The 12773-nt window shown below is 37.1% G+C and overlaps 1 protein-coding gene across 1 annotated transcript in view; it reads right to left on the reverse strand.

The window, feature by feature from the left end:
- Nucleotides 1–12773, reverse strand: part of MAGT1 (magnesium transporter 1) — a 50811-nt gene that overhangs the window by 14151 nt on the left and 23887 nt on the right. The window contains exons 4-7 of the mRNA XM_036840132.1: nt 2434–2574; nt 1745–1885; nt 1140–1229; nt 366–429 (exon numbers count right to left, since the gene is read on the reverse strand). Of these exons, the coding sequence (XP_036696027.1) occupies nt 366–429; nt 1140–1229; nt 1745–1885; nt 2434–2574 (436 nt within the window). The remainder of the gene's footprint in view (nt 1–365; nt 430–1139; nt 1230–1744; nt 1886–2433; nt 2575–12773) is intronic.

Here is a 12773-nt window from a genome sequence, read left to right on the forward strand (position 1 = left end):
CCTTTACACTTAGCCTGGCTTTGCTTTGAGCTCATCAAAACATTGCTTCATTTACATTTCATCTAAGCTCCACCTTTCCTTAAATCCTATAACAACTCTATCTTTTCTTAGGTAAGATATCCCATGGTCCCTCTGATTTGTAGTCTCCTTCGTAGCAATGATCCAATAAACTTGGCTTTATCAGACTTGCAGGTTTGTCCCTGGTGGTCTTTAGCTGATCAGGCTAAGACAGATGACACAGTAATATGATTCCAAAGATATTATGACTTGCACTAATAAGAGAGCAGCCTCAACCAAATGCTGTAGAATGTGAGAAAACAGACAAATTAAAATGTGGCACCAAGAACTTATTGTAAAGAGGATACTAAACAGAAGAACAATGTGTGTTTCAGCTACAAACTGGGCTTGACTGCTTCCATGGATATAATTCTGGGGGAAAAAAGGACAAAATTTAATCTTTAAATATACATTAAATTTTGGTGATTTAATCCTAAAATTGACTACTTTCAAACACTATGAAATTAATAATTCACCTGATGTATATAAGCATTGGATCTGTGGATTAATAATTCACCTGATGTATGTAAGCATTGGATCTATGAATTAATAATTCACCTGATGTATATAAGCATTCATCAGTAAAAAGTTTGATTAAAATGAAAGCTATTTCTGTGTTATTTATTATTTATTTGTACTTATTCACTGTACTTATACTATGTTTTCAACAACAGAATATATGAGAAAACTAGTTTTTCAGTGTAGAAGACCATGAGGTACAGTAAAATAAACTCCATGAAAACAGGGACTACGTTTTTCTTATCACTATACCTAGTAATACCTAGTACAGTGCCTATAAAGGATAGATGCTCAAGTACTTGATCGTCTATTATTCTATTTAGTTGAAGGCTAACTTTCATTCTTAGCCAGCTTACTCAAAAGAACTACCAAATGGGATAAGGAACTTCCCACTTTTAAGAGTACTGCACAGCTTTTTAGCAATTGAAGCTCATTAATACAAAGAGATTGAAAAGTCAAAACTAAATCTAGTTCCTTCATACACTGGCACTGATCTCACAGGATAATAATAACTAAGGTTAACTTTGGTATAAGATGAAAAGAAATCCTGGACTTTCCCTTACCACATGTCCTGTGTGGGGATTCTTATGAGCATATGGTGGTCCTCTTATATGGTTCCACATTTGACCAGATGTCATAGCAAGCACAAAACACTAGGAAACAAAAAGTAATGAAATACTCATATAACATGGTGTAGCTGTTCCCACCTTGATTAGACTCAAAGGTGTATGAAAAGTGCACCCTCTCAAGTAATATATGAAATAAATTTTTCAGATAAATGATAAAAGATAAAAGGCTTATATTTCATCACAAGGATCACAAGAATCAATAATATTTACTTTGAAAGGAAAACACTGTTTTAAAATTATAAATAAACTGATACAAGTTTAAAATTGAATATTGAAAAGCGTTTTAGAAGAATATTTTCAGAAGAATTGGGGATTTTCATAGGGGTGACAGTCTTTCAGGTTGAATAAAAACTGGCTACAATGAGTTCCTTCAAGCTCTGGCCATCCTAATGAGATAATGGAGGAAACAAACTGATTTTAAGGTATAAAATAAAAATATATAAAATCTTTTCCCACAGGTAAGAAATAAACAAAATGCCACCTAACAATGTAATATTAGGAGTTTTATTCAAGCAATTTTTCTTCTAAAATTCACTTACCAGAGCCGCAAAAGCCCATCCAGTTTTATTAAAGAGAAATTCCATATTGCTTCTTCGAAGATACACAAGTCCACCAATAACAGCCAAAAGCAATCCCAACATAAGGGGACCAGCATAATTTGGGGGTCTAATTACTCTAATCTAATGGAAAGGAGAGAAAAACACTTTAAAGTATGAAATTTATCCATTAATTATACAGTTCAAAATACTTTGAAATGAAAGCAATCAAAATTAGTGTGGTCATTTTCAAGAAAAATTACACTTTTTCTTTTCATCCTAATGAAAACAGTCTACAGTGTATCCTAAAATGGGATGGATACAATATTCTCTTTAACCACAACATAACATCTTTTATTTATCTATTTATTTATTTTTGCTTTTTGAAAGACATTTTTTTTCACAACATAACATCTTTTAGATTAAGAAGAATTCGCCAAGTACAACTAGATAGTCCATGGACTTAACAAGGACAAAAGAGTGGTTTCCATGCTGAATTGACTACGTAATAGAGGATGTTTTGTAATGTCAATCTTTCATCAGGATGATTCTGTTAAATGCTACTTATGAAGGGACTGACAAACTATCACTACCTCAGTGATATGGGGACAAAACCAATTAGGACCTCCCAGAAAGATTCAAAGTGGATAATGACAAAGTAACTTTCTACTGTACAAAGCAAGGAAACTTACATTGACATCAGTTCTGTCAGCAATCCACCGGGCAATCTGCTCAGCTGAAAATCCACGCACCTGCAACTCATATGTATCACCCCGTTTGGGTTTCCCTTTTGCAGGAAAGTTGATGAAAGTTGGAGCTGAATTCATGTTTAGCTGAATAAAAAGTATAGTATGAAAATATAAATTACCAAGAAAATAATCTTAACAGCAAATACTATCTTGACATTTAGGCATTTTACAAAGATGAGGAAGCCCAGGTTTAGGTAGGTTAAGTGATTCGCCTAAGGAAAGTGATAAGTGATGGAGACAGGATTCAAACCGAAGGCTGCTTGTGACCTTAACTAGTACACTTTACTTACCAAATATAAATTCCTAGCTAAGAAACCAACATTTTACTCCTATAGAATGGAAAATTTCCCATACCACAATCACTTTAATCTGTTCAGAGATTATGCAAAACATAATACATTTATGAGAACTAAACTTGTCTCATGTAGCTTAGGTAAGCTCCAAATAGAGCACATTCTCTATTTTTTTTTGGCCGTGACATGTGGCACGTGGGGCCTGAGTTCCCTGACCAGGGATGAAACTTGCACCCCCTGCAGTGGAAGTGCAGTGTCTTAACCACTGGACCACCAGGGAAGTCCCCTAGAGCACATTCTCAATTTGGAGGAAACAAGATCAGGATAAGAGAGTGCTCTATTGTAGTGAAAACCAATAAGAAATGGTAACCAATATGAGAAATAGTCAATTCTAAAAGGTTCATAAATGTTTAGTGATAAGCATCACATTTCTCTGTTCTCTGTCATGAGACCATGGTACTCTTAAAAAGATAACACTGGAATTGCTAAGGTAAAGAACCTATGACCTACTCATCCGCATTATATCTTTCCTGACGTGATATAACTATACTTGTGGAAAATAAAAAGTCTAAGTCCAGGGAAAAGATGTTGACCAACAGATGCAAGCATTCAGGTCCCCTCAGCAGGTAACCCTTTACTGGAGATTGGCTTGTATAAAACAATTATAACTTACGACATCAACCAATAAAATAACCAACTCCCTTGCTTTGATTCTATACTTATTACAGTAACCCTTCTAACAGTAATAGTTTTAGATATTCTCATAAGGGGAGAGGGTATACTGATAGTGGACATGATTATTTTGGTCTCCTTGGAAGTAAAATATGGTGAATTGGTGAATTAAAAGATTAGGTCTTTGGTTACCAATGTCCATGGATTTTTATGGTTTGGTGAGTATACACAAAGTCTGCAGAGCTAGATAAATTCTGGCTACAATGTTAAAAATTCAATTTGAATCTGCAAAACTTAAGAACCACACCCTGGATAGTGTTCACGCCACCAAACTGCTGCCCAAACTTTAGGCCAAACTCTTCACTATTTGTTTAGCTATACAGCAGTTCCCACTTGTCTGCAGTTTCACTTTCCAGAGTTTCAGTTACCCATGGGCAACTGCAGTCTGAAAATACTAAACGGAAAATTCCAGAAATAAACAATTCAAAAATTTTTAATTGCAGACATTCTGAGCAGTGTGATGAAATCTCTCGCCATACCACCCAGGACGTGACTCATCCCTTTGTTCAGCATATCCCACCCATTAGTCACTTAGTGTTGGTTATCAGATCAACTGTCATGGTACCACAATGTTTATGTTCAAGTAACCCTTATTTTACTTAATAATGGCCCCCATAGAGGGAACTTTCTGCAACATAATAAAGGCCGTATATGACAAACCCACAGCCAACATCGTCCTCAATGGTGAAAAACTGAAACCATTGCCACTAAGATCAGGAACAAGACAAGGTTGCCCACTCTCACCACTATTATTCAACATAGTTTTGGAAGTTTTAGCCACAGCAATCAGAGAAGAAAAAGAAATAAAAGGAATCCAAATCGGAAAAGAAGAAGTAAAGCTGTCACTGTTTGCAGATGACATGATACTATACATAGAGAATCCTCAAGATGCTACCAGAAAACTCCTAGAACTAATCAATGAATTTGGTAAAGTAGCAGGATACAAAATTAATGCACAGAAATCTCTTGCATTCCTATACACTAATGATGAAAAATCTGAAAGTGAAATTAAGAAAACACTCCCATTTACCATTGCAACAAAAAGAATAAAATACCAGGAATAAACCTACCTAAGGAGACAAAAGACCTGTATGCAGAAAATTATAAGACACTGATGAAAGAAATTAAAGATGACACAAATAGATGGAGAGATACACCATGTTCTTGGATTAGAAGAACCAACATTATGAAAATGACTCTACTACCCAAAGCAATCTACAGATTCAATGCAATCCCTATCAAACTACCACTGGCATTTTTCACAGAACTAGAGCAAAAAATTTCACAATTTGTATGGAAACACAAAAGACCCCGAATAGCCAAAGCAATCTTGAGAATGAAAAATGGAGCTGGAGGAATCAGGCTCCCTGACTTCAGACTATCCTACAAAGCTACAGTAATCAAGACAGTATGGTACTGGCACAAAAACAGAAATATAGATCAATGGAACAGGATAGAAAGCCCAGAGATAAACCCACGCACATATGGTCACCTTATCTTTGATAAAGGAGGCAAGCATATACAGTGGAGAAAAGACAGTCTCTTCAATAAGTGGTGCTGGGAAAACTGGACAGCTACATGGAAAAGTACGAAATTAGAACACTCCCTAACACCATACACAAAAATAAACTCAAAATGGATTAAAGACCTAAATGTAAGGCCAGACACTATCAAACTCTTAGAGGAAAACATAGGCAGAACACTCTATGACATAAATCACAGCAAGATCCTTTTTGACCCAGCTCCTAGAGAAATGGAAATAAAAACAAAAATAAACAAATGGGACTTAATGAAACTTCAAAGCTTTTGCACAGCAAAGGAAACCATAAACAAGACCAAAAGACAACCCGCAGAATGGGAGAAAATATTTGCAAATGAAGCAACTGACAAAGGATTAATCTCCAAAATTTACAAGCAGCTCATGCAGCTCAATAACAAAAAAACAAACAACCCAATCCAAAAATGGGCAGAAGACCTACATAGACATTTCTCTAAAGAAGATATACAGATTGCCAACAAACACATGAAAGAATGCTCAACATCATTAATCATTAGAGAAATGCAAATCAAAACTACAATGAGATATCATCTCACACTGGTCAGAATGGCCATCATCAAAAAATCTAGAAACAATAAATGCTGGAGAGGGTGTGGAGAAAAGGGAACACTCTTGCACTGTTGGTGGGAATGTAAATTGATACAGCCACTATGGAGAACAGTATGGAGGTTCCTTAAAAAATTAAAAATAGAACTACCATACGACTCAGCAGTCCCACTACTGGGCATATACCCTGAGAAAACCATAATTCAAAAAGAGTCATGGAGCTTCCCTGGTGGCACAGTGGTTGAGAATCTGCCTGCCAATGCAGGGGACACGGGTTCGAGCCCTGGTCTGGGAGGATCCCACATGCCACGGAGCAACTAAGCCCGTGCGCCACAACTACTGAGCCTGCGCGTCTGGAGCCTGTGCTCCGCAACAAGAGAGGCCGCGATAGTGAGAGGCCCACGCACCGCGATGAAGAGTGGCCCCCGCTTGCCGCAACTAGAGAAAGCCCTCGCACAGAAATGAAGACCCAACGCAGCCAAAAATAAATAAATAAATTAATTAATTAATTAATTAAAAAAAAAAGATTCATGTACCAAAATATTCATTGCAGCTCTATTTACAATAGCCAGGACATGGAAGCAACCTAAGTGTCCATCATCGGATGAATGGATAAAGAAGATGTGGCACATATATACAATGGAATATTACTCAGCCATAAAAAGAAATGAAATGGAGTTATCTGTAGTGAGGTGGATGGAATTAGAGTCTGTCATACAGAGTGAAGTAAGTCAGAAAGAGAAAAATAAATATGCTAACACATATATTTGGAATATAAGGAAAAAAAAAAGGTCATGAAGAACCTAGGGGCAAGACGGGAATAAAGACACAGACCTACCAGAGAATGGACTTGAGGATATGGGGAGGGGGAAGGGTAAGCTGTGACAAAGTGAGAGAGTGGCATGGACATATATACACTACCAAACATAAAATAGCTAGCTAGTGGGAAGCAGCCGCATAGCACAGGGAGATCAGCTCTGAGCTTTGTGACCACCTAGAGGGGTGGGATAGGGAGGGTGGGAGGGAGGGAGACGCAAGAGGGAAGAGATATGGGAACATATGTATATGTATAACTGATTCACTTTGTTATAAAGCAGAAACTAACACACCATTGTAAAGCAACTATACTCCAATAAAGATGTTAAAAAATAATAATAATGGCCCCGAAACACAAGAGTAGTGATGCTGGCAATTCAGATATCCCAAAGAGAAGCTGTAAAGTGCTTCATTGAAGTGAAAAGGTGAAAGTTCTCAACTTAATAAGGAAAGAAAAAAAATCATATGCTGAGGTTGCTAAGACCTATGGTAAGAGTGAATCTTCATGAAATTGTGAAGAAGGAAAATGAATTCATGCTGACTTTGCTGTTCCACCTCAACTGCAAAAATTACAGCCACAGTAAGTGATAAGCGCTTAATTAAGATAAAAAAGATAAATTTGTACAACAAAATATTTTGAGAGAGAGAGACCACATTCACATAAATTTATTACGGTATATTGTTTTAATTCTTCCATTTTATTATTATTGTTGCTTATCTCTTACTGTACTAATTTATAAATTAAACTTTATCATAGGTATGTATGTATGTATGCATGTATAAGAAAAAATACAGTTACATATAGGGTTCGGTACTGTCTGCAGTTTCAGTGTCTTAGAATGTATCCCCTGTGGATAGAGGGGACTACTGTACCTCCTTTGGATTTAAAATATACATATGCGTCTAAAAGAACTAGGTAATATATGAAATCCATTTCCCCTATGAAATTAAAAATAAAAAATTACAGGGTTATGAGGACCAACTCCAGTCCATTCTGGCAGCCACTATTACCATTTCTAGACCTTTCTGAATTTATTCATATACATGTGTATGTGCCAACAGAAAACATATAATATTGCTTTGTGTGTGCCTTATTTTAACACAAATGGTATCACATTAACTGTAATATTCTGCAATTTGCTTTTTATTATTCAACCATCTTTGAGAGATCTATCCATGACAGTGTGTATATATATATATATCGACCTCACTCTCACAGTTTATTAAGTAATTATGCTATTGTTGGTATTTTAGTTCTTTTTTTTCCCTTTTTTCCCAATTAAAAATGATGTTGTAATGAATAGCCATATACATATCTCACTGTATACATCTAAGAGTGTTTCTCTAGAAATGGAATAATTAGTTCATAGGGCAGAAACATCTTAAATTAAAATGGATAGAGCCAACTCGCCTTCAGAAGTGGCTGTACCAATTTACACTCCTACCCAGACACATAGGAAGGTATCTGTTTCCCCACATTCTTGCCAAAACCTGATCTAATGGATGAACATTGTGTATCACCATTAATGTAATTTGTATTTCCATGATTACTAGTATAACATCTTTATACCAAATCAGCTCTGTAAAAATATCTTGCAGGCTACAGACACAATCAACAGAGTGAAAAAGCAATCAATGGAATGGGAGAAATATCTACAAATCATATGTCTGATAAGGGGCTAATATCCAGAATACATAAAGAACTCCTACAACTAAAAAACAAACAAACTGATTAAAAACTGGGCAAAGGATATGGATAGACATTTCTCAAAAAAGATATACAAATTGCCAACAAGCACATGAAAAGATGTTCTACATCACTAATCATTAAAGAATTACAAGTCAAAACCACAATGAGACACCATCTCACACTCATTAGGATAACTACTATCAAAAAATCAAAAATAATGCAAAATGGTACAGCCGCTATGGAAAACAATATGGAAGCTACTAAAAAAAACAATAAATGGAACTACCATATGATCTAGGAATTCTACTTCTGGGTATAAATCTAAAACAACTGAAAGCAGGGTCTTGAAGAGATATTTGTATACCTATGTTGATAGCAGCATTATTCACAATAGCCAAAAGGTGGAAGCAACCCAAGTGTCCATCAACAGATGAATGGATAAATAAAATGTGGTATATGCATACAGTGCAACATTATTCAGCTTTAAGAAGCAAGGAAATTTTGATGCATGCTACAACATGGATAAACTTTGAGGACATTATCGTAAGTGAAATAAGCCAGTCACAAAAAGACAAATACTTTATGATTCCACTTATATGAGGTACCGACAGTAGTCAAATTCATAGAGACAAAGTAGAATGATAGTTGCCAGGGGCTGGAGGAAGAGGGAAAAGGAATTATTTAATGTGTAAAGAGTTTCAGTTTTACGAGGTGAAAAGAGTTCTGGAGGTTGGTTGTACAACAACCTGAATGTACTGAACACTACTGAACCACATTTAAGAATGGTTAAGATAGTACATTTCATGTTATGCCTATTTTCTCACAATTAAAAAATTTTTAAAAATCTTGTAGGCTTTGAAAATCCTTAGATGTTAAAGAGCCAAAACAAGATGTACTGTTTTTGGTAGGTACCACTTTTCATCTATGCTTAGCTTTTGTATACTGTGGCATATGACATTGTTCTTTGGAGAAAGGTTTGAATTTCTTCCACAGATGGACACACTGCCATCCTTATACCACTAACTCTAAATATAGCTCTAAAATGGACATTGATATTAAAAGGTATTTGACGTAGAAGAAAATTGGTTTTGTATTTTTACAAATCACTAACAGAAATTCTTTATGTGTATCTTGTTACAATAAATGGAATTACAACTTTTAATTTCCAAAACAGTCCTTGCTTTAATAGTAGAGAATGAGAAAGCAGTTTCTTAAACTCTAGAAATTGTTTCCTTTGGTCTAAAAAGGCCTAAATGCACTAATCTTTTAGGCTATAGCATGTTTTATGAATATACTGATTTTGATTTATGGAGCTGTGTGAGACTAGAATATGACCAGCATGATGACATACTGTAAAATGGAACATTAATCCATCTGTTTGACATTTACTGAACATCTATTATGTGCTTAGCACTAATAGCTACAGGATGTTGGCTCTGCCCATAAGTAAGTATATTCTAAGAGGGACTGTCAAACAACTCTAGGGTTAATTCTACTATAAGATAGACTCTGGATATATATATGTATAATAGAAATATAAGGAAAGTATTGTGACAATACAAGAAAAGCGTTGACTCACATTTGAGGATTTGAAAAGGCTTCAGGGGAATATCTGAAATGAGGCTTAAAGGGTAAACAGAACTTTGAAAGTGGAGAGAAAGGGAGCAAGGGAGAAAAGATACTTTATGTTGTAGGAAACGATCAACAATGTTGAAATAAAACAACAATGACATAACATAATTATGGGAAAGGTGGTTATGTGTTTGGAGTAAAGAGGGCATGAAGTGAGGAGGACTAAGGAATTTTGGCTTTAGTCTATATGCCACTATTTCCAAAAGTGTGTTCCATAGAATATAACTAAAATGCTCCATTAAGTGGTCCAATAATTGGGGAAATTCTGCATATTACAGCGCACTATTAGAATGGAAGGAATAACACATTTCAGCATGTTGAAGTCTATGAGAAGTCCTGTGTTGGAAAACAGTTTCTCATATTTATGCATGTCTTGTGAGCAGAGGCACTGACTGCCTTTGTTCTGGATGATCTTCTCAAGGATGTTTGTACAGCCTTAGAAGATAGTAACAGAGTCTCCCTCCAAAGCAAAGGGCATGCATGCTTACTAGCCTTTATAGAAGATTTGCGTTCCCAAAGCTTCGAGTTCCTCTTCCATAATGCAACCCACTCGTTTTCCTTGCATTGTCCTATGGGAAGTGGGGCTTAGGGAACCAGTGCAATGAAGTGTTGATACTTTGGATTTTGTTGTTGTGAGTAATAAAGTCCTTTAACTCCAACCCAGGAGTGTCATGTCATCTGTGAGCATCTATGAAACTGTGGCAGGGTCACTTGTTAGCTTGCAAGTAGAATAAAACCTCAAGACCCTTCATAGTTCTTGATACCCTGAAGTAAAAAATAAAATTTAGGGCTTCCCTGGTGGCGCAGTGGTTGAGAGTCTGCCTGCCAATGCAGGGGACACGGGCTCGAGCCCTGGTCTGGAAAGATCCCACATGCCGCGGAGCAACTAGGCCCATGAGCCACAACTACTGAGCCTGCGCGTCTGGAGCCTGTGCTCTGCAAGAAGAAGAGGCCGCGATAGTGAGAGGCCCGCACACCGCAATGAAGAGTGGCCCCCGCTTGCCGCAACTAGAGAAAGCCCTCGCACAGAAACGAAGACCCAACACAGCCGTAAATAATAAAATAAATAAATAAATAAATAAATAGCATTCCCTTTAAACAAAAAAAAAATCTGGGTAATAAAATAAAGTCTAACCTAAAAAAAATAAAAAAATAAAATTTAATTTTGTTTAAACTAAGGTTTCTCAAATTTTATTTTCCCCCAAGTATTCTTATTAATACCCTCTAGAAAAAAACCTCTAGGAACTGTTACAGCAGGCAATATGGAGAGAGTATTATATGGATGGTAAGTTCAAATGAAAGAAGATGAAGGCCTTGGAAGTAAAGGATGATGGATGTTGTAGAAAAAGAGGAATGACAAAGAAGTGTCACCAATGATACAGAACCCAAGAGGACCGGGTTTGAGTGGAAGTGGGAGAGACAGGAGTTTCATTTGGGACATAATGAATTTTTGGATTGGGAAGTCATTCATGTAAAGGTGTACAACAAGAAGTTATACCCAAATCTTTCCTTTCATGTTTTATACAATTGTTGAGTAAAATATGTCCAAATATATGAGTTAGACAGATTTATAAACAGACAAAACTCAATCTATGTCCTTGAATCTACTGATTACATCTATGTCCCCTTATACGCAAAGGGGAAAGAACTAGTACAGGGCTTCCCTGGTGGTGCAGTGGTTAAGAATCTGCCTGCCAAGGCAGGGGACACAGGTTCGAGCCCTGGTCCGGGAAGATCCCACATGCCGCGGAGCAACTGGGCCCGTGAGCCACAACTACTGAGCCCGCGCGTCTGGAGCCTGTGCTCGGCAACAAGAGAGGCCATGATAGTGAGAGGCCCGCGCACCGTGATGAAGAGTGGCCTCCGCTCGCCGCAACTGGAGAAAGCCCTCGCACAGAAACGAAGACCCAACACGGCCAAAAAAAAAAAAAAAAAAAAAAAAAAAAGCTGAACAAACTGAAAAGCAGACAACTCTTCTGGGATTCCCTAAGAGAAAGGAAGACACAGGGCAAACGACTGCCCCCAAGATTGGAGAGACAGACAGGCAAATACAGGGAGTCACGGCTTATCTGAGCAGAGATCAACAAGTGGAAACCGCCTCAGGAACACTGCCAGAGTAGGAAAACCTGATCTGTAACTGACAAATTACTGGAGGCTCAGTGTGGACAACTCTGAGAGTTAAAAACTCCAAAAGCACACAGTTATGGAGGAGGGGGGTAAAAATATTGTGAGATTTACCTCCAGGAGCTTGACTAGGTTCCCACAGTAAATACTGGAGGAAAATCCCCTCATGCTACTGTCAGGGTGAGGGGAAAAGAAAACATTTTGAAATACTCCGGAGAACTCTGCTCTTCTTAACAAGGTCTGTCCTCAGAGGAAACTAGTTAACCACAGCCTAACCTGCTGGGGTATTATCAGAGCCTAACTGACCTGGAAGAAGGGAAATACCGAACTCTAGTTCACTCCAGCCATCCTGTCCTCTAAGAGGGGAGGAAAAAAACTGAGAAACTCTTGTGGAGCTCACAGTCCAGAGGCATATGCTCATTAAAAGACTGAGATCTAATTATAGGACTATAAAACATCCCTCTCCCCTCACACCACATTACTAAAGGCCACTTTACAGCAGTTTCTTTCATCTAGTACATCTAGTGTCTGGCTATGAAGAAAAAAATTACAAGGGATACCAAAAGTCAAAAAAACACAATTTGAAGAAACAGAGCAAGTATCAGAACCAGACTTGGAAGGGATGTTGGAATTATCTTACCAGGAATTTTAAACAAAACTGACTAGTATACTAATATCTCTAATGGATAAAGTAGACAACATGCAAAAACAGATGGTCAATGTAAGCAGAGAGATGGAAATCCTAAAAAGAACCAAAAAGAAATGTCGGAGATGAAAACCACTGTAACAGAAATGAAGAATGCCTTTGATGGACTTAGTACACTGGACATGTCTGAGGAATCTCTGAGCTAGAAGATCTATCAATAGAATCCTCAAAAACTGAAAAGCAAAG

Source organism: Balaenoptera musculus, chromosome X, assembly GCF_009873245.2.
Source record: "Balaenoptera musculus isolate JJ_BM4_2016_0621 chromosome X, mBalMus1.pri.v3, whole genome shotgun sequence".
Taxonomy (NCBI): domain Eukaryota; kingdom Metazoa; phylum Chordata; class Mammalia; order Artiodactyla; family Balaenopteridae; genus Balaenoptera; species Balaenoptera musculus.